Here is a 22450-nt window from a genome sequence, read left to right as displayed (position 1 = left end):
GGGAGCATGTGGAGCGGTCCTGCCCTAGAGCCACCACTGCTCTTAGGACCCTGCCCCATTCATTACACCTACTCTGGTGTTCCCATTTTGGGTAATTGAAGTGACAGCTGTAAACATGGCATCCCTGGTGGGGGATCCCTCATGGCATCCCTGGCCTGAGCTTTCCAGGGCCAGCCTGCAAGGTGGGTCCTACCCAGCCAAGGAGATGCATGTTGTATCCACTCAGCACACTCCATATTTCATCACTGTGACATGGCAAAAGTGTGCCCACAGCCAGGCAGGCCTGCAGACATAGTGACTTCAGCTAAGACGGCATCTTCCAACATGTACACATAATTATGAACTGTTTTCTTTGTAAGAAAGTACTAAAACCCACACTAAAACATTATTAATTTTCCTCAGTAGAGGACTAATTTAAGACTCATCAATACGATGTTATATTTTACCATTGATTCCCCCCTCCTTTTTTGTAAGTTGTATTAGAGAAACCATAGCTCTTCTTCCCAGAAAAATCCATTGATCCTCCTCAACCTAAACGTTTAAAGTTCAATTTAACATTTAGGGAGTAAAAGGTCTCTGAAGGGACTCATAACCATTGATTTTGTGTCAGAGTTGAAGAGCTAAAGTTTAAAACACACCGATCCTACTCGGTTACGAAAGCCTGTATATATAGCCACACAGAACTGCTTCTCTTACTGTAGTTTTTTTTTCTTTTCTTTTCTTTCTGCAGAGGTTACGATAAAAGCACTTAAAGAGAAAATCCGAGAATATGAACAGACTCTGAAGAACCAAGCTGAGACTATAGCTCTCGAAAAGGAACAAAAGTTACAAAATGATTTTGCAGAAAAGGAGAGGTGAGCATGTGTTGGGGTTTGCAGGTACTGACATAATGTTTTACATCTAAACTTCACATGACAAGACAATTTTTAAAATGTACCTGTGAAATATGCCCAGGAGTAAACCAAAATTTTAGGGTCTCTAGGGAAAATTATTTGAAAACTAAAGGTGTCCCCTCCTCTGTAATGGGTGAGACTACCTTGAGTGAAATGTATCTGTCTTTTCCCACTGGGGGACCGTCTCAGTCAGTGTGCCTGTCCAGGCCATGCATGAACTGTGTGTGGTTGGCACATGGCAATTGTACATCTTTTCATGACCTCATAGTGCTTCGTAGATCAAGGAGCTGATGTCAGTAAAATATGAACCATGTTCATGAATCATCCAACTACCGGGAGCTTTAGATCTTGGATCGCCTACTCTACCCAAAACATTTTCACAAATAGTGAGCTGGTTTTCACTCTTATGATGATTTCATGAATGTTAGATTTCTTATAAAAACTGTAATAGGACATAAGTTGGAGTTTTAGAACTCTGGTGAAATACAGATTTTTTTATTTTAAAACTATAATGAAGAATGAGTGTATCCATTTACAAGAGGCAGTGAATGTGTGGTTTCAAGTGAGAATCCCGGCCTAATGTGTCCGGTTGACTTTGAGCACAGGTTCTTGACTTCCATACGGTGGGCTCAATGAAGATGGGTATCACTGAGGACTCTGGAGTACTATTAAACTGGCTTCACTTAGGAAAGAAGAAGAATGCCTACTCCACTCACCTAGTGCCTGCTCTGCACCCATCAGGCCCTCTTGGAACATAGTCCAGAACATACCTGCAAAGTGTGCATCTCATTTTACAGATGGAGAAACTGAGCCTCAGCTTAGCTGCTCTCCCACCTAGTCAGCCTGAGGTGGGACCAGGGTCTGATCCACACTGCAGGCCTGGCCTCCCTGTGCTCAGACTGGCTTCAAAATCCTCACTTCAGGACCCAGGCTAAGCCCAACTCTACTCAGGGATGCTGCACCCACACTGCTGGGAGATTGGGGCTGCGTGCACCCCCGAGAGAAGTCGGGCTCTCAGAGATGAGTGGACTCGAAAAAAATATATTTTATTGATTTTTTTACAGAGAGGAAGGGAGAGGGATAGAGAGTTAGAAACATCAATGAGAGAGAAACATCAATCAGCTGCCTCCTACACACTCCCAACTGGGGATGTGCCTGCAACCAAGGTACATGCCCTTGACCATAATTGAACCTGGGACCCTTCAGTCCACAGGCTGACGCTCCATCCACTGAGCCAAACCAGCCAGGGCGAGATGAGTGGACTCTTAATGCCTCCTAGCAAAGTACTTTTTGCCCAAAGAAACTGCTCACCATGTTACTGATAATGGGGGGCGGCAGGGTGTAAGCAATTGAAACGCTTGCCAATGAGAAGTGGGTCAGTAAAAGATGGAACATTATGCAGCTATTAATATAATAGTTACATAGAATTTGTAATAACAACAGAAATATATCCAGCATAATATAAAGTGAAAAACGCATGATAAAATATTATGGACAGTGTGAGTCCTTGAGTCCATCTGCATAGAGCAAACATATATGTTTGCTTTTTGTAATCAAAAGTATGAAAATAAACTTAATATGGCAATTTAATATTTTTAAGTTGACTTTTCAAAATAGGTAAAAGGATTTATTCTATTAAAAGATGTGAATAACTGACTGACCACTGGGAGTGGAGGGCAAAGCTAGATCTTTACCTCATTCTTTACATGAAAAAATTGAAATGGATCTAGGATTTAAATAATAATGATTAAATCATTTGCATATTGAAAGAAAGCTTGGGCAAATATTTTGTTTTTAATAATTTTGGAGTGGGGAAATCTCTGTAAGCATAAAAGGAAAATTAGGAAGTATGTGAAAATGTGAGCAATCTATTTTCATTACTTAAAATTTAAAACCTTTTTAAAAACAAATACCAATAGACAGTATTTTTAAAGCATCAGGAGACTGGGAAGAAGTATTAGCACCACATAAGAAAAAGGACTAATTTTCTTTATATACAAAGAATTAATAAGAAAAAAAGCAGCACCACAAAAAATGGACAAAGGCAATCAGCAGACAGTTCATACAAACAGAAATGCTCAGCTTTACTCCGCAGTAAAATTACAGTTAGTTTTATTCAGTGTTGGCATAGGAAAACAGACTAACATACTATTGAAGGGAGTTGACTTGGTGAAGTTTGTTTTGTTGGGAAGTTTCTCAACATCTATCTAAACAAAAAAAATTGCACATATCTTTTGATCATTATTATCTAACAGTTGCTCTCAGAATTATGCATCAAATCTACATGATGATCACTGCAGAATTATTTAGTGGGAAATAAAAGATAAATAATCTAAATGTTTTTAGAGACTTGCTTACGTCAATTATTTAATAAGAATAAAGAAGAACTATATGTGCTAGAGTAGAATATCTCCAAAGTATGGAGATAAGAAAAAAAGCAAACTTCAGGATGCCCTGTGTATATGTAATATACACTGCAGTATATACTACATGTGAGTGCATATTAAACTATAGTATATTACATATATGAGTTTATATTTCAAAATCCTATATAATAAAGAGGTAATATGCAAATTAACTCTCATGCCCTCACAAGATAGCTGCCTACCACCAGGCCAGCAGGGGGGTTAGTGAGGGACGACCAAACGACTGAATAGCAGGCTGCATGGGGCAACCAGGCCAGGCCAGGGGCAGTTGGGGGCAATTAGTCTGGCGGGGGGGGGGGGCGGGCAGTGAGAGGCAACTAGGCTGATGAGGGGGGCAGTTGGGGACGACCAGGCCGGCGGGGGCAGGAGGGGCAGTTAGGGGCAACCAAGCAGGCAGGCAGGTGAGCAATTAGGAGCCAGCAGTCTAGGATTGTGAGAGGGTTGTCCGACTGCCGGTTTAGGCCCGATCCCGGGGACATCTCCCAAGGGTTTCCGGATTGGAGAGGGTGCAGGCTGGGCTGAAGGGAACTTCGTGCACCAGGCCTCTAGTATTAGATATGAGTGTATATCACACTACAGTATATAACACGTAAGTGTATATTACACTATAGTATATTACATATGACTATATATTACACTACAGTATATTGCATATGAGTTTACATTACACTGTAGTAAATTACATCAGCAGTGGTTCTCAACCTTCCTAATGCCGCGACCCTTTAATACAGTTCCTCATGTTGTGGTGACCCCCAATTTCATTGTTACAAATTGAACATAATTAAAGCATAGTGATTAATCACAAAAACAATATGTATTTATATATGTGTTTTCCGATGGTCTTAGGCGACCCCTGTGAAAGGGTCATTCGACCCTCAAAGGGGTTGCAACCCAAAGGTGGAGAACTGCTGCTTTAGAGTATATTATATTTCTGTAAACGTAGAAAAATTTTAGAAGGCTGTGAAAGAGTTCTGTATGAGAAAGAAATAGAACTAAGGAAGGGAAAGGGCATTTTACCTTCCAGGCTCTTATAATATTCACTAGCGGCCCAGTGCATGAAATTCGTGCACTTGGGGAGGGTCCCTCAGCCCGGCCTGCTTCCTCTTGCAGTCCTGAAGCCCTTGGGGAATAATCGACTGACAGCTTAGGCACACTTCCCCCAGGGCAGTCGAACATCCTTAGCGCTGCCACAGAGGCAGGAGAGGCTCCTACCACCACCGCTGTGCTTGCCAGCCACACTGACCACCAGGTGGCGGCTCCTGTATTGAGCAGGATCAGGCCAAAACCAGCTCTCCAACATTCCCCAAGGGGTCCTGGATTGCAAGAGAGCACAGGCCAGGCTGAGGGACCCCACTGGTGCACAATCAGGGCCAGGGAGGGACACAGGAGGTTGGCCAGCCAGGGAGGAACCACGAGAGGGCTCCAGGGCATGTCTGGCCCATCTTGCTCAGTCCCAATCAGCCGGACCCCAGCAGCAAGCTAACCTACCAGTCGGAGCATCTGCCCTCTGGTGGTCAATGTATGTCATAGCAACTGGTCAACCGGTCGACTGCCCCCTGGTGGTCAGTGCATGTCATAGCGAGTGATTGAGTTGCCTGAGCATATCATTACCATATTACGCTTTGATTGGTTGAACAGATGACCGGACACTTCACATATTAGGCTTTTATTATATAGGATGTTTGGGGGGTTTTTGTTTGTTTTTAACTCAGGGCATATATTAGTTTTATAATTGAAGTATGTGAAAATATGAGCAGTCCATTTCCATAGGTGATAGAAATTTGGGTACTTTTTTAAAACTGTCATTTCTACTTTTCTGTATTCCCAGATTTATTATTATGAGAGCATATGTTATATTCATATGATATAAAAATAATAAACTTATTTTTGGAGAATTTTCTGCAGATTAGGAGGAAGGAATGTTATTTATTGACCAGGGAATTCATTTGGAGATCATGGGAAATGTAAATATGTGGAATGTAGTTTAAAACATTCAGTATTTCCCATTCGGTATTGCAGTTGCATTCGCATTCCATTATCACAAAAATGGAACAGCTGTCACATCTATTTAATACGTCCTTTATTCCAACAAATTCCTTCATTGTGTCAGCAAAATGTAGATGTATCATTCTTCGTGGGCTAACTTCAGAAAACAATGAGTGCATGATGATGATTTTTTAAATATCTGGCATTTCAGAACCAATTACATTTAGGATGACCTACATCAGTTACCACCCATCAGGTCCCACAGGATGCACACTTCACTTCATGTAACCTGTGGGTACAGAGTTGGGTAGTAGAAGATCATCAGTAAGTGAGCTCCTTTGTGCTCATGGCATGACAAGTGATACCTAATCATGTGCCTGTTTCTGGCTGTGTGTGTTATGGTGAAGATAGCTGATCATCTTAGCTCCAGCACACACAAGGTGTTTATGTTGGTAAACAAGATGACCAATTTGGCTTTCTTCTCTTCCTTTTCAGAAAGCTGCAAGAGACACAGATGTCCACCACCTCAAAGCTGGAAGAAGCGGAACATAAAGTTCAGACTCTGCAAACAGGTGTGGTATTCTTCATGCTTGTCAAGTTGATGCAGGGAAGACTGACATGGGGGGAGTTTGGTCGATATCCAGGTCTCTCCAGGCCCCCTCTGCTCTCTGTTGCCCCACGTAGTGAGCCCGGACGAGGAAGGGCACCCACGCTCCAGAATGCCACAGAGAGCCCCCCGCTTCTCCACCTTGACTTCTGTCAGTCACCCACACTGAGTTGTTAGTGTCGAGGTGGGAGGATCTGAATTACATTTTCATCCTTTCCACAAGCCATTCTTTATTCCTGCTCCTTTTCCAACAAACTCATCTAAATCACCTAACTGTCAAGGACCAACATTTCATTTGGAACAATATTAAGAAAAGAAAAACTTATTTCTACCCCTAGTGAAGTTAAGGAGAACAGAGATAACAGACCTTTAAAATGTAAAAGATAGCAAGAAAGGTTATGCTAAATTTTTTATTACTTTTTTCTTTTTTTTATTCTGAGGGAAACAGCACTATATGTTTAATTTAAATGGGAAAATAATCACAACAAACTTAGCAGACAATTCATAAAACTCAAAATATATAAAGACTACCTACAAATCATAAAAGCAGATAAACAGTCCAGTAGAACAGTGGAGTAAGGATGTGAACAGGCAATTTGCAGAATAAATACACATGTCTGATACACATAAAAAAATGTTAACAATTTTTAATAGTCTGGGATATGCTAATTAAGTCAGTGAACAATTATTTTGCCTAGCAGACTGTCAAACAAATTTTTAATTGATAGTCTTCGGTGTTGGTGAGTACATAGGAAAATAGTTTCACTCAGAGTATTAGTGGGAATGTAATTTGCCTGTTGGGAGGCCAGCTGGTGGTATTGATCTGCAGTTGGAACGTCGAAGCTCCTTATCCCAGCCCCTCACTTCTAGGCACACTGAAGTGCCTGACATGGGGCAGGCAGGCTCTATACCCGGGCTAATTGTTACTGATAAAGGCAAGTCTCAGGAAATACTTGTATCATCCTATTTATGGGGGATGAAAAATAGATAGATACATGTACAACAAGCATGTCAAACTCAAAGGCTAGCACGGGCCAAATAAATGCATGCGGCCCACGGGTCGTGAGTTTGACATGCTTGATGTACAAAGATGTATGGGGATATTTTTAAACAACAAAATATATTTAAAGGGAAGAAATCTAAACACTAATATAACCAGTGGTGATCTCTGAGGAGGTGCATGGGATGAAATGAGGTGGAAGTGAAAGGCGATTTTCTATTCCATTCTATATACTTTTGTAATTTTTTACTCTTTTGAAAGGAATTTGTATACTGTTCCTTTTTAAATTTAATTTAAACAATTAGTGTCTTATGTTATGGTTTTACGTCCTCTTCCTTTCAGCCCTGGAAAAAACTCGAACAGAATTATTTGACCTGAAAACCAAATATGATGAAGAAATTACTGCCAAGTAAGTCTCTGCCTGGCTTCCTCCATCTGCACGTTTGGTCAGGTCTCACATGATTTTGCCAATCCATGAAGGATTTCCCCTCTTCTCCCTTCTGTCTGTTGGCTTTGCAGAGCGGTTCAGGGTTTAGAAGTGCTTGGCCTCTGGAACTGCTGTAAGGAATGCAGTGTAATTCCCATGAGTTGCTTGTGTCAGCTTAATACCCAAGCTCTGGTGCTCTCAGAACAATCCTACCACCTGAAACTTTCTGGAAAGAAAGTTCTGCTGTGCTCACTCACACAGGCCCTAGTGGGCTGGGGGAGGGGGCGGGGGCTGGGGTGGCGCTAAATAGTGTCACCCTACTCCCAGGATCAAAATGTAAAACATAGTTACTCCTGTGGATCTCAGTTATAAACCATTTTGAAAAACATTGCTTTGAGAGCATTAGAAAAATTCAACTTCCAGCCTTGGCTGGTGTGGCTCAATTGGTTGGGTGTCATCCCTTGCACTGAAAGGCTCCCAGTTTGATTCCCAGTCAGGGCAAATGCGGGGTTACAGGCTCAATTCCCGGTAGAGGGCCTGCAGGGATACTGTCCCTGGTTTAGATTCATCTTTGCTTCCAAAAGGCTGCATGGAAAATTTGTGTCCACCTGATTGGTTTGTTTTAGGGACTGAGGTTGAAACAGAGAACAGTCATCCAGTAAGGACTTAAATTTCCTTCTGCTCTAAGGTTTTCATCTTCTCTGGGTAGGAAACATGGTGGCTGGGGAAGTGACTGGGAGACAGAATCAGAGAAGGGATGTCATAGCCCCTGTCCCCATCCTCTTCAGGACTCACTATAGGCCAGGCTAATGCTGCGGGGTAATTCACTTCTCTCAACCAGAACCAGAAAACTGTATCACAATGTATGGGGATCAATTGCTCATCATGAAAATACTTTGCTTTGGGACTGGCTGTTGTCACAAACTGCTGACAGGGTCATGGGTGCTCCTGGTGTGTGTTCCCTCCTGTGATCATAGCAGGAAATTCTCCATGATGAATAGGGAGGCAGGGTGTGGTATGCACATGTGCACGTGGAGAGAACAAGCCTGACAGAAACACAATATGCGTGACTCAAAAATAACAGGTCCACTCATTAGTCCAGCAGACATTCCTGGAGGCCTCCTTTGTGCCTAGACCAGTGCTGGGCTCTGGAAAGCCTGGGATAAAAGGCTCAGGAGAGAGAAAAGCCATTGCAATCTAGTGTGATCACTGCTGTAATAGAAGGAACATTAATTATGACGGGCACCTGTGCCAGTCCGGTCTCTGCAGAAGACAAGGCAGCACACTCCAACTAGGGTAATCAGAGAGAGTTTAAAGCTGGACTGTTCGCTGTGGCTTGGGCCAGGAGGGGGGATGGGGAGAGACAGAGAGAGAATGTAGCATCCGTAGTGAGCGCTGGCTGGAGTCTGCCATGCCTAGGTTTGAAGTGACCACCTTGAGAGGAGCTGGTGGCCTTTGGGAGGGTTGAGAAATCTGGGGTGGCACCAGCACCCCGTGGACGGGCCCTCCTTCCTTTCCCTGCCAGGAATCCTTGTGGCAAACTTAGAAGCCAGAGGGCAGCCCCTGGGAGATGGGGGAGAGGGAACTGGAAATGAGAATGGCAAGTGTCCCCAGCACAGGCCCAGCTAGAGCGAAAGGAAAGAATTGTCAAGGAAGCCTTCCTGAGGGAGTGACATGTGATTTGAGGTTGAAAGATGAGTCAAGATGAGGAGCTCCTGGAGGCCAAAGGAGGTAGTTTGTGGAAACAGGCCAGCAAGGTTGCTCTTTGGAGGACCATCCCGAAGTCCTGAATGGCTTCTCTGCAGGGTCAAGGTGGGCACGATGGGTGCTGAGGGTTGGACTTGGGCTCACACAGGGACCCCGCATTTCCCAAATCAGAGATGGTCGACTACTAACAAAAGGCAGCCTGGGGGCAAGCACTTACTGTAGATGGTTCCCAGAGTAAGTAATCCACAAAAAATGTAGAGAATGGACTGAGATAGTAATTGCTACTTTCTTTTAACTTTGGAGGCAATTGCTTCAGTCTTGGAAATCCCACGTGAAGCTTCCCCCTCCGCATTCCTCTCCCCTTCTATTTTCTGGGAAAGGTTTGTCACTGTATCTGCTTCAGCCCCAACCTATGTATGTTTTATTAGAGTAGACAGCTTTTCTTTAATACATATGAATATAAGCCCTCCAGGGGCAAATCTTTTCACAAATGGTCTTAAAACATTTCAGAACAATTCATTGTATCTCTTGGAAAGGAACAATTCTTATGTATTTGTTGACAGAAAACATAGGAAGGGGTTTGGGGAGGCATAGGGGAATGTGGGCTTTGAGAACACTGACCTGGGAGTGGTTCACACAGGGCCACTGCTCACTCTCCCTGTGTGACCTTTACATCTCTCTTTTCTCACCTGTACAATGGGTATAATAGTAGTCAAGGCATGGGGCAGTTGTGACGAGTAATGAGAAGGCGTGTGTGCAGCACCTAGCACACAGTGACAGCACCATCAGCTGTAGAAGCTATTCCTAGCAAACTTGCAGGAGGGCTTGGGGTGCTTTTCTGAAATTAGCAGACCTTGGAGAAGACTGACCTTGCTGGCATCATCGCGCCATGAGATTCAAAGAGCATGTGTGGCCTCTGCCTCTGTATTGCTGGAAGATGTCACTGGTGTGACCATCCCTCACCCCCATTTTGTAAAGAAGCCTGCAGGTCGAAGGCACCAGGGCTGTTCCAGGACCCCTGTTTATTGTGTACAGTCATCACCCCGCGTCAGCTGGGACAGCACGGGCTGACTGTGACGGCCACCACAGCAGTAAAGTTTTCCATGTGTAGGCTTGAAGCAAAATGTAATTAGCCTTTATGTGAAGAACAAGGACCCATTGATGAATACAGCTGGTCTTTGTTTGGTCCTGTCATTGAGAGTGGGAGGTAAAAGTGTTCTTCTTCATGTTTATTAATGCAAGATTCCTTAGACAAATGGCAAGCACAGTTTAATATTTGTTGGAACATAGCGGTGTTTGCCAGAACAGTTGTTGTGTAATGGGTTTGCAGGGTTTCAGATTATAACCATTTCTGGGTTAAATAAATGAATTATTTCTCTGCCCTCGCCCCCTTTATTTTTAGTTAAAAAGGTACCTCCTCCTTATCAGGCGGTCTCCCTGTGTACAGATCTTCCCACTTCTCTCAGCAAATGGAGAATTAGTACCTAATGACTTTAACTTGGAGATTCTAGCAAAGCAGAGTGGTGTGGAATGGTTCCGGGTGGACTTGGAGGTGGAGAGAGGCCTGGCGCCATCACCCAAGCCCTCATCTCTGTGCCTGTCTTTCACAGCTGTTCACTGGTTCTTAGACTTAGGTTGCTGCTGCAACTGCAGAAGGAATGCAGCTCTCCCAGCCAAGATACTAGCATTCTGAGCAAAAGTGCAGGAATTCCCATTTCAGCTCAAGTCCATGGCCACCTCTTTGCTCTGTCTCCTAGAATCCTGGTTGCAAAAGGAGCTTCAGTTGTAACACACACAGTCAGCTTACTACATTCCTCTTAACTTGTGGGCTGCGGCTCTGAGCCTCTGATGAAAGAAAATATTGAATTGCACTGAAATACTACATTTTTTTATAGCTAATGTTAGTCTTAGGAGAATTTGCACCTCCCAAACCTTTCCTGCCAGCAAAATTTATGTTTCTTAAGGTAACTCATGTTATATTCCTTGCCTTATGCTTTTTAAAAAGAGCTACATTGTACGTGCATGTACTTACATCTACATTACAAAAGAGACATTTATGAGGAACTTCACTTTGGTTAATTTTATAGTGTTTTCTTTATTTCAAGTATATAACCAGTATTTTATCACAATATACAATATGCTCTGAGAAAGCAGAAAACTTTCCCATTTGCGCTTGGCTTACAGTTTTACTGAAATTGTTTCGGGGAGTCTGTGCCTGCATTGTGGAGATGGGGGATTCCATGCCCATCAGTGGGGCCTGGAGGACCTGAAACACGATTTGAAAAGGTGACAAACCCAACAGCTCAAGACAGGACTCCCAGAAGGGAGATGCCACCAGTGTGTCATAGAATGGAGGTGGGGCAGGTGCCTTTCCTGCATACAGATCACCTGGACTTTTCACGGTGGTTTCAAACAGGGTATCTTATTTACTCTTTCCAACAGTCATTGAGAAGGCTTTTATTGTGCTCACTGCATGGATAGGGGAACAGTCCCAAGACATGCGGTCAGGCCCCAGATCTAGTCCTTTGGACTCGAAATGCAGTGCTGTTGGCACACTACACGGTGGCCTATAAGGACCCTTGTGGTGCTGCCTCCTCATGGGAGCAGTGTTGCCTGTGTGACAGGCTCCCTGAAGGGTTTCAGTTCTCTGACCCTATCCCACAAGCCCCATTGCATCTACCTTAGCAGACTGATTTCTCTTTTATTTATCTTTTTACAACTCCACATGCAAGACTTAGGCAACTGGGCCTGATAGAGCCCAGGTGATGAAGCCTGAGACTTGCACACTATTTTGATAATCCTCTAGGCCAGCAGTTCTCAGTCTGTGGGTCGCGACCCCTTTGGCGGTCGAACGACCCTTTCACGGGTCGCCTAAGACCATCCTGCGTATCAGATATTTACATTACAATTCATAACAGTAGCAGCATTACAGTTATGAAGTAGCAACGAAAATAATTTTATTGTTGGGTCACAACATGAGGAACTGTATTTAAAGGGCCAGAAGGTTGAGAACCACTGCTCTAGTCCAATTTTGCTCCCCCTGATTGTATTTGAAAAGACCAATTTCACTGTCCAGAAGTGGAGTCTTTCTGCTGTACCTTTAAGAATGTGAAATTTTCTATTTCCTGTCCTTTTGATTAGTCATCAATTTCCAGTATGGGTTGCTGTAATTATCCTGGCTAGATTAATTTCCCTAAAAATAGTGAAGCAGCTACTTTTATGGTTTCCAAGGCATAGGCTTAAATAAAGAACCTACTGTCCCTAAACCTTAGAACTGAAGCAGATCAGAGAGGGAACACTTGATGACTTTTTCTTCTGTATTTTATCTCCAAAAGAGTGTGGGCATTTTGTAAAATTCCTGGGATTTTCCCCCTGTACAAGTATTGTGCTCCACACCTAAAATCCGGAGCCTGGGTGAACCCTAAAGGGCTTTCCTTGACTTTTGCACTGACGGCAGCTGTTTTGTTTTCTCTAAGCAATGCAGCCCTGATCTGGAGTTTTCTCTAGTCCAGGGGGCTGTGCAGAAAGAAGGGGGTGGCTTTATATTTTCAAATCTAGGTAGAAATTCCTCTGAGTGCCAAGGATTCTTTACCTGTTCTGTGGACTCCACACAGGTCTAGAAATTAATGGCATGCATGAGATTCGGAAACCTTTACTCCTCCCTTCAGCTAATCTTGCTAAAAGCCCACATTGAAATAGTGCTAGAACTGCAGAGTAAAGGGGGCAGGGTAGTTACAGATATGATATGCACATGGACACAGGCTCTGCACACGAAACCACATGCATATGTAGCTGTCCTATATGTGTGGGCATAAACATGTTTATGAACATCAAGATAACAATCATATTCATCTAGCATCCTTGAAGAGGATATTGTAGAGAAAAGCATTCTTCATGGACTGTCACCTGAGTTTGGCATGGTTCTATAAAAGTTTAGCTTTTTTTAGAGATCCTCAAACTTTTTCTGATTCACTATAAAGATAAATCTTGGGGAACTCACAGTTTGAAGCTAAAGGAAATGGATAAAGGGGCTGTTGCAAGAAAACATGAATTTGTAGAAGATCATCGCGCATCTAGTGATCTGTAAAATGGCCATTAAAATGTATGCCTTCTTGCTTCCCAGAATGTGGGGGTCTGTGAGAGAATGGGAGGGTTCCTGCAGACTGCTTCGTGTTGCCAAATGCCAGCTGAACTTCCTTAGGAGGATCCTGTCTTATTCTCTGTGTACCACCACATGCACATTAGCATGGTTGCTGGTACATCATCTGTTTTTGTTGACTTAATAAATCAGCCTTTGCTGTGAAGACAGGTGGATCAGGGGTACAGCTGAGGTGAATGACCAGTGGGGCTGTGTGCACTCTAGAAGGGAAAACCAAGGAAGCTGTTGTCTTCTAAGAAGAAAGCAGGAGCCATCTGAACCTTTAAAGTGCTTTAAGAAGTAAGAATTGTGGAAACCAAGATGGCGGCATAGGTTAACGCCGGAGATTGCTGCCTCGAACAACCACTTCAAAAAACAACTAAAAGACAGAACGGACATCATCCAGAACCACAGGAAGGCTGGCTGAGTGGAAATTCTACAACTAGGAGGAAAGAGAATATCATACCCAGACTCAGAGGAGGTGCAGTGCTGAAGTGAAATACTAAGGTGCGGAGTACACGCGGAGCAGGCTGGAGGCGGAGGGCATGGTTGTTGTTTTCAATCGGGAGGGAGTTTCAGACTCTGAGCTCTAGATCCGGGCGAGTCTCTAGGGACCCAGACTCAAACGGGAGAAGCGGGACTTTCTCTCTGAGGTTTGCAGCGGTTGCTGGGACTCTGAGGCAGAGCCCCTAGGGACGGAACTGAGAGCAGCCATAACTGCTCGCTCCGGCCCGCCCTGTAGATCCCCGGGGACCCGCCCTGCCCAAGCCCTGCGCAGAGAGCCATTTGCCGGATAGCCTCAGGCAAACGCTAGATTAGCACCTCCCTAGAGATCCAGCACAGAAGCTCTCCCACTGCAGACACAGCGGACTCTCATAGCCAGTTAGCCTGGAGGTCAAATCACCCCCGGTATTGCCGACAACAATCAAGGCTTAACTACAACAAGACTGTGCACAAAGACCACTAGGGGGTGCACCAAGAAAGCATAAAAAATGTGGAGACAAAGAAACAGGACAAAACTGTCAATGGAGGATATTGAGTTCAGAACCACACTTTTAAGGTCTCTTAAGAACTGTCTAGAAGCCGTCGATAAATGTAGTGAGATCCTCAAGAAATCTAATGAGATCCTCGATGTTATGATAAAGAAGCAACTAGAAATTAAGCATACACGGACTGAAATAACGAATACTATACAGACTCCCAACAGCAGACCAGAGGAGCGCAAGAATCAAGTCAAAGATTTGAAATGCGAAGAAGCAAAAAACACCCAATGGGAAAAGCAAAATGAAAAAAGAATCCTAAAATACGAAGATAGTGTAAGGAACCTCTGGGACAGCTTCAAGCGTACCAACATCAGAATTATAGGGGTGCCAGAAGATGAGAGAGAGCAAGATATTGAAAACCTATTTGAAGAAATAATGACAGAAAACTTCCCCCACCTGGTGAAAGAAATAGACTTACAGGTCCAGGAAGCGCGGAGAACCCCAAACAAAAGGAATCCAAAGAGGACCACACCAAGACACATCATCATTAAAATGCCAAGAGCAAAAGACAAAGAGAGAATCTTAAAAGCAGCAAGAGAAAGAAACTCAGTTACCTACAAGGGAATACCCATACGACTGTCAGCTTATTTCTCAACAGAAACTTTGCAGGCCAGAAGGGAATGGCAAGAAATATTCAAAGTGATGAATGCCAAGAACCTACAACCAAGATTACTTTATCCAGCAAAGCTATCATTCAGAACGGAAGGTCAGATAAAGAGCTTCACAGATAAGGAAAAGCTAAAGGAGTTCATCACCACCAAACCAGTATTATATGAAATGCTGAAAGGTATCCTTTAAGAAGAGGAAGAAGAAGAAAAAGGTAAAGATACAAATTATGAACAACAAACATGCATCTATCAACAAGTGAATCTAAGAATCAAGTGAATAAATAATCGGGTGATCATAATAGAATCAGGGACATAGAAAGGGAATGGACTGATTATTCTTGGGGGGGAAAGGGGTGTGGGAGATGCGGGAAGAGACTGGACAAAAATCGTGCACCTATGGAAGAGGACAGTGGGTGGGGAGTGAGGGCGGAGGGCGGGGCGGGAACTGGGAGGAGGGGAGTTATGGGGGGAAAAAAGAGGAACAAATGTAATAATCTGAACAATAAAGATTTAATTAAAAAAAAAAAAAAGAAGTAAGAATTGTGATGGAGGCCCGGCCTGGAATGTTCACGCCACCTTCTGCCCCCAGTGAAATTCCTTCAAAAGCCATGTGTTTCTGACTCATCACTGGGACCTGGCTGCTGCTGAGGGCTGTGGCCCCGCAGGTGATCGTGACGCAGCACCTCTTCCCTTTGCTCCCAAAGTGGCAAAGGGCACACACTGACCAGTCGGGCCCTTTTGCAGGGAGGCAGGAAGACTGACAGAAGTGAGAAACTGTCCTTGCCATGGAATTGCCCCAAATCAATGAAGACTTTATATGACATTTATTATTTTTAATTTAAAATGTCATGTTTAGTATACAGAATTTAGAAAATTCTAAAATATTTTTTAATTTCTTTTTCTCTTTATTGATTAAGGTATTACATATCTGTCCTTATCCCTCATTGCCCATCCTCCCCACACACACATACTCATGCCCTCACCCCCCTGGTGTCTGTGTCCATTGGTTAAGCCTATATGCATGCATACAAATCCTTTGGTTGATCTCTTCCCTTTACTCCCACCCTCCCCTACCTTCCCTCTGAGGTTTGACAGTCTGATCGATGCTTCTCTGTCTCTGGGTCTGTTTTTGTTCATCACTTTATGTTGTTCATTATATTCCACAAATGAGTGAGATCATGTGATATTTATCTTTTTCCAACTGGCTTATTTTGCTTAGCATAATGCCCTCCAGTTCCATCTATGCTGTTGCAAATGGTAAGAATTCCTTCTTTTTTACCACAGTGTAGTATTCCACTGTATAGATGTACCACAGTTTTTTAATCCACTCATCTGCTGATGGGTACTTAGGCTGTTTCCAAATCTTAGCTATGGTAAATTGTGCTGCTTTGAACATGGGGATGCATATATCCTTTCTGATTGGTGTTTCTAGTTTCTTGGGATATATTCCTAGAAGTTGGATCACTGGTTCAAATGGGAGTTCCATTTTTTGTTTTTTGAGGAAACTCCATACGTTCTCCACAGTGGCTGCACCAGTCTGCATTCCCACCAGCAGTACACAAGGGTTCCTTTTTCTCCGCATCCTCACCAGCACTTGTTGTTTGTTGCTTTGTTGATGATAGCCATTCTGACAGGTGTGAGATGTTATCTCATTATCATTTTGATTTGTATCTCTTGGATGATTAGTGACTTTGAGCATGTTTTCATATGTCTCTTGGCCTTCCTTCTGTCTTCTTTCAAAAAGTGTCTATTTAGGTCCATTGCTCATTTTTTGATTGGGTTGTTTATCTTCCTCTTGTTAAGTTGTATGAGTTCCCTGTAAATGTTGGAGATTAAACGCTTATCGGTGATAACATTGGCAAATATATTTTCCCATGCAGTGGGCTTTCTTGTTGTTTTGTTGATGATTTCTTTTGAGTACAGGAGCTTTTTATTTTGATGTAGTCCCATTTGTTTATTTTCTCTTTAGTTTCCATTGCCCTAGGACAGTGATGGTGAATCTTTTGAGCTCGGCGTGTCAGCATTTTGAAAAACCCTAACTTAACTCTGGTGTGTGTCACATATAAAAAATTTTTGATATTTGCAACCATAGTAAAACAAAGACTTATATTTTTGATATTATTTTATATATTTAAATGCCATTTAACAAAGAAAAATCAACCAAAAAAATGAGTTCGCGTGTCACCTCTGACATGCGTGTCATAGGTTTGCCATCACTGCCCTAGGAGCTATATTGGTGAATAAATTGCTTTGGCATATGACTGAGATTTTGCTGCCTGTGGATTTCTCTAATATTTTTATGGTTTCCCATCTTATGGTTAAGTTCTTTAACCATTTTAAGTTTATTTTTGTGTATGGTGTAAGTCGGTGGTCTAGCTTCATTTTGTTGCATGTATCTGTCCAATTTTCCCAATACTATTTATTGAAGAGACTGTCTTGACTCCATTGTATGCTCTTGCCTCCTTTGTCAAATATTTTTTTTTAAATATATTTTATTGATTTTTTACAGAGAGGAAGGGAGAGAGATAGAGAGTTAGAAACATCAGTGAGAGAGAAACTGATCAGCTGCCTCCTGCACACCTCCTACTGGGGATGTGCCCGCAACCAAGGTACATGCCCTTGACCGGAATCAAACCTGGGACCCTTCAGTCCGCAGGCCGGCACTCTATCCACTAAGCCAAACCGGTTTTGGCAAACAAGCCATTTTATTTTTATTTTTATTTTTTTTCTGTTCATCAGATTATTTATTCACTTGATTCTTAGATTCACTTGTTGATAGATGCATATTTGTTGTTCATAATTTGTATCTTTACCTTTTTCTTCCTCTTCCTCTTCTTAAGGGATACCTTTCAGCATTTCATATAATCCTGGTTTGGTGGTGATGAACTCCTTTAGCTTTTCCTTATCTGTGAAGCTCTTTATCTGACCTTCAATTCTGAATGATAGCTTTGCTGGATAAAGTAATCTTGGTTGTAGGTTCTTGGTATTCATCACTTTGAATATTTCTTGCCACTCCCTTCTGGCCTGCAAAGTTTCTGTTGAGAAATCAGCTGACAGTCGTATGGGTATTCCCTTGTAGGTAACTGAGTTACTTTCTCTTGCTGTTTTTAAGATTCTCTCTTTATCTTTTGCTCTTGGCATTTTAATGATGATGTGTCTTGGTGTGGTCCTCTTTGGATTCCTTTTGTTTGGGGTTCTCCGCGCTTCTTGGACCTGTAAGTCCATTTCTTTCACCAGGTGGGGGAAGTTTTCTGTCATTATTTCTTCAAATAGGTTTTCAATATCTTGCTCTCTCTCATCTTCTGGCACCCCTATAATTCTGATGTTGGTACGCTTGAAGCTGTCCCAGAGGCTCCTTACACTATCCTCGCATTTTTGGATTCTTTTTTCATTTTGCTTTTCCGGTTGGATGTTTTTTGCTTCCTCGCAATTCAAATCATTGACTTGATTCTTGCGCTCCTCTGGTCTGCTGTCGGGCGTCTGTTTAATATTCGTTATTTCAGACCGTGTGTGCTTAATTTCTAGTTGGTTCCCCAATATAAGATCGAGGGTCTTATTAGTTTTCGTGTAGATCTCATTAAGTCTATCGGCAGCTTCTAAACAGTTCTTGAGAGACCTTAAAAGTGTGGTTCTGAACTCTATTTCTTCCATTGACAATTTTGTCCTGTTTCTTTGTCTCCGCATTTTGTTATGCTTCTTTGGTGCACCCCCTAGTGGTCTTTGTTTGCAGTCTTATAGATAAATCTTGATTGTTGTAGCTAATTCCAGGGAGGGTTTGACCTCCAGGCCAAGTGGCTATGAGAATCAGCTGTGTCAGCAGTGAGAGAACTTCTGTCCTCTAGGGAGGTGCTAATCTAGCCTTTGCCTGAGGCTATCCGGTAAATGCCTCTGTGCAGGGCTTGGGCAGGGCGGGTCGCACAGGATCAACAGGGTGGGCCAGAGAGAGCAGTTATGGCGGCTCTCAGTCCTGTCCCCAGGGGCTCTGCCTCTCTGAGTCCCAGCACCCGCTGCAAGGCTCGGAGAGAAAGCTGCACTCGCTCTGACCGAAGCCAGACAGTCCGCTTCTCCCGTTTGAGCCTGGGTCCCTAAAGACTCGCCTGTATCTGGAGCTCAGAGTCTGCGACTCCCTCCCGATTGAAAACAACAACCACGCCCTCCGCCGCCAGCCCGCTCCGCGCACTCCGCACCTCAGAATTTGACTTCAGCACTGCGCCTCCTCTGAGTGTCGGTATGCGTTTCTCTTTCCTCCTAGTTGTAGGACTTCCACTCAGCCAGCGTTCCTGTGGTTCTGCGTGATGTCCGTTCCGTGTTTTAGTTTCACTTTTGAAGTAGTTGTTCAAAGCAGCAAACTCTGGCGTTAACCTATGCCGCCATCTTGGTTCTCTACTCCTTTGTCAAATATTAATTAAGCATAGTGGTTTGGGTCAATTTCTGGGTTCTCTATTCTATTCCATTGTCTGTTCTATTCTATATGTCTATTCTTGTGCCAGTACCAGGCAGCTTTGAGAACAATGGCTTTGTAATACAGCTTGATATCTGGTATTGAGATCCCTCCTACAGCCAACATCATACTCAATGGGCGAAAACTAAAACCATTTCACCTAAGAACAGGAACAAGACAGGAATGCCCACTTTTCACCACTCCACTTCGACATAGTTCTAGAAGTGCTAGCCATAGCAATTAAACAAGAAGAAATAAAAGGTATCCAAATTGGAAAAAAAAAAAAAAGACATAAAACTGTTTCATTATTCGCAGATGACATGATACTGTGCATAGAAAACCTTAAAGACTCCATCAAAAAATTATTAGACTTAATAAATGAATTTGGCAATGGAGCAGTATACAAAATTAACGCCAAGAAATCTATGGCATTTCTATACACCAATAGTGAACTTACAGAAAGAGAGACTAAAAAAAAAATCCCATTTACCATCGTACCAAAAAAATTAAGATACCTGGGAATAAACTTAACTAAGGAGGTAAAAGACCTGTACTCGTAAAACTACAGGACACTGAAGAAAGAGATAGAGGAAGACATAAACAGATGGAAGAACATACCATGTTCATGGATTGGTAGAATCAACATCATCAAAATGTCCATACTACCCAAAGCAATCTATAGATTCAATGCACTCCCCATTAAAATACAACGGCATATTTCACAGACCTAGAACGAACTCTCCAAAAATTAATATGGAATTTAAAAAAAGGCCCCACATTGCTGCAGCAATCCTGAGAAAGAACAATGAAGTAGGAGGGATCTCAATACCAGAAAATTCTAAAATGTTTTAAGAAACAGATCATCACTCATTATTTCATAACACAGAGGTAATTGATGTTAACCTTTTGGCATATTTCCTTCTGGTTTTTTCTATACAGTGATTTTTGTTTTCTTCCTTTTTTTCACAAGTGGCATCAAATTGACAGGCAATTTTCATTTCTATTTTTTTATTGGAACATAAATATTTCTTTCATGTCATGAACAGTTCTTTAGAAACAGCACATGCTGCACCATGTTCCATCCAATAGTACGTTAAGAGGGTTGCCCATGGGTTTTCTTGTTGTTTGGGACCTGATTTATTGTTACCCTGCTGTCCTTGCCTTACAGGCTTTAAACGAGGAAGCTTCACACTTGCTCTTTCTCTTTGTGTGTTTATATTTTGCTAGTGGCTATGGCATCTTTAGGGACTTCCCTTGTGACATCATTAAACTCTCTTCTGATGACGAGTGCCTGGCACAGGACCTACACACACGCCCTCAATTTGTGGGGCCTCCATTGCTGCTGTTGTCTGCAAAGCATGTTGCATCTTACTTGGCCCACTTTAAAATGTCGGTTCATTTCCCCAGTGTAAGGTCTGTTTCAACTCTACAGAATCCCATCGTTTTCCCTGTTGAATTTGTGATAATCAGTCCGTCTGCGTCGCAGCAGACTGCAACTATTAAAGTGTGTCGCATCATCTTCCCAGGGCTCTGAGTATACAAATCCTAACTAGTTGCCACTTGGGTGCAAAATTTCAGCGTACACACCGTTGTGGAGTTGTTAATGCTTTAACAAATGAATCAGCACTGGAGGTTAATAACCACAGAGTAACTGTCTTCTGAAATCTAAATGCCATGTGTGTGCAGGACCCATTTTATAAAGTGAGACAGGTTATTCAGTGTGTGGTCCCCTCCAGCCCCACATCGGGGTGACTTGTAGAGTTCAGGAGAGATCTGGCTCCATCTGGCTGGGAGAATTTGGGGCTCTCTGGGCTGGTGTAAAACAAATTCAGAGAGGTGCCAAACATCTGGGCACCAGCAAGGATGTAGGGCTCTTGTTCTGAGATATCATAAAAAAAACTTTTTGAACCAGCCTTAAGAATGAAAAGTTTGCTGTAGGAAAGCAAGAGAGAGCTAGCTAATTGAACTCATTGATTTCCTTCACGGCTTGTTTGCCCTTTCATTCTCTTCCTGAGGTGCTGTTTGTTGAGGAATGTCTCCAATTGCCAGAAAGACAGTGGGGTGTCTCATATTTCCCCTTTAGCTCTCCTTCCAGCCAGAGCCAAGTTCTGAGGCAAGCCTGCAATATGAATTTTTAATGCAGAACTTTATAGCATCACTCTTGCAGCCTGGCTGCATTGCTCTCCTGAGTTTTCAGATTTAATGCTCTGATGAGCAGAGCAAAGACTCCAGGCATTCAACATCAGTAAAAATTAACCCCCAAATGACTGCATGCATGCTGTCTAATTTCCCTAAAGGAGTTGGGAGAAAAAATTTAAATTAGATGCTGTTTGGAATGTTATCAAAATAGCCTGGAGCACAAAAGCAGAGCATGTTCTTGAAATTTTATTGGACAGCATATATTTTTACCTTTTCATTTATCTTTTTGTCTGACTATTTTCACATTAATGCATTTCTGTGAGCTTTCTCCCTTTAAAAGGCTGTACAATTTGTAGGACTTACACAGTGTAAAGATTAACGGATATTCTCCATTTTCCATGGAATGCCCAAATGTAGTTAGAATTCTAGAATTTGTCATTGACAATGGTAAATGGACCCATTTTGTTACGTGGTTAATTCTGTGTGTAGACATATGGTTGATTGGTGTGTTTTTTCCCTCTGTATTTTTTCTTCTGTTTTTTTTTTTTTTTTCCTGTATTCTTTTAAGGAGGAAAAGTTGAGTAAAAGATGTATATAAAAATTTCTTGAATTTAAATAAGTTATAAAAAATTTGCTTGAATTTAAATGTTAGAGAACTATGAAGTCTTCTAAAAGTGGTGCCATAATAATTAACTGCCTCATGCAAAATAAAGTCTAGATGTCTTAAATATTTAAATGTAAAAAACAAAATCATAAAAATACTAAGAGAAATTTTAGATGGACACTTACATAATATGGGGGTAGAAAATTTTTTCTATGCAAGATGCTAAGGTAGAAGCCACAAAGGGAAATTCACAACTTTCCAGTGATTGCTGGCTGGCTGGCTGGATGGATGGATGGATGGATGGATGGATGAATGGACTGGCAAACATATTTGCATTGTATATAAAGAGCCCTTACAGAGCAATAAGGAGAAGTTTAGTGCCCCAATAGAGAAAGCTCTGTATTTTTGACTCCTTACTAGACAATTCTATC

General features: G+C 42.5%; 1 protein-coding gene across 12 annotated transcripts in view; it reads left to right on the top strand.

Annotated features, from left to right (window-relative positions):
* The window catches only part of CUX1 (cut like homeobox 1), a 371745-nt gene that overhangs the window by 225222 nt on the left and 124073 nt on the right, over positions 1 to 22450 (top strand). For all 12 annotated transcript variants that reach the window (XM_059693543.1, XM_059693542.1, XM_059693541.1 and 9 more), the window contains 3 exons: positions 731 to 854; positions 5801 to 5877; positions 7255 to 7321. In XM_059693543.1, coding sequence (XP_059549526.1) covers positions 731 to 854; positions 5801 to 5877; positions 7255 to 7321 — 268 coding nt within the window. The remainder of the gene's footprint in view (positions 1 to 730; positions 855 to 5800; positions 5878 to 7254; positions 7322 to 22450) is intronic.

This window comes from Myotis daubentonii, chromosome 4 (genome assembly GCF_963259705.1).
Source record: "Myotis daubentonii chromosome 4, mMyoDau2.1, whole genome shotgun sequence".
Lineage (NCBI taxonomy): Eukaryota > Metazoa > Chordata > Mammalia > Chiroptera > Vespertilionidae > Myotis > Myotis daubentonii.
This window is presented reverse-complemented; position numbering and strand designations above follow the sequence as displayed.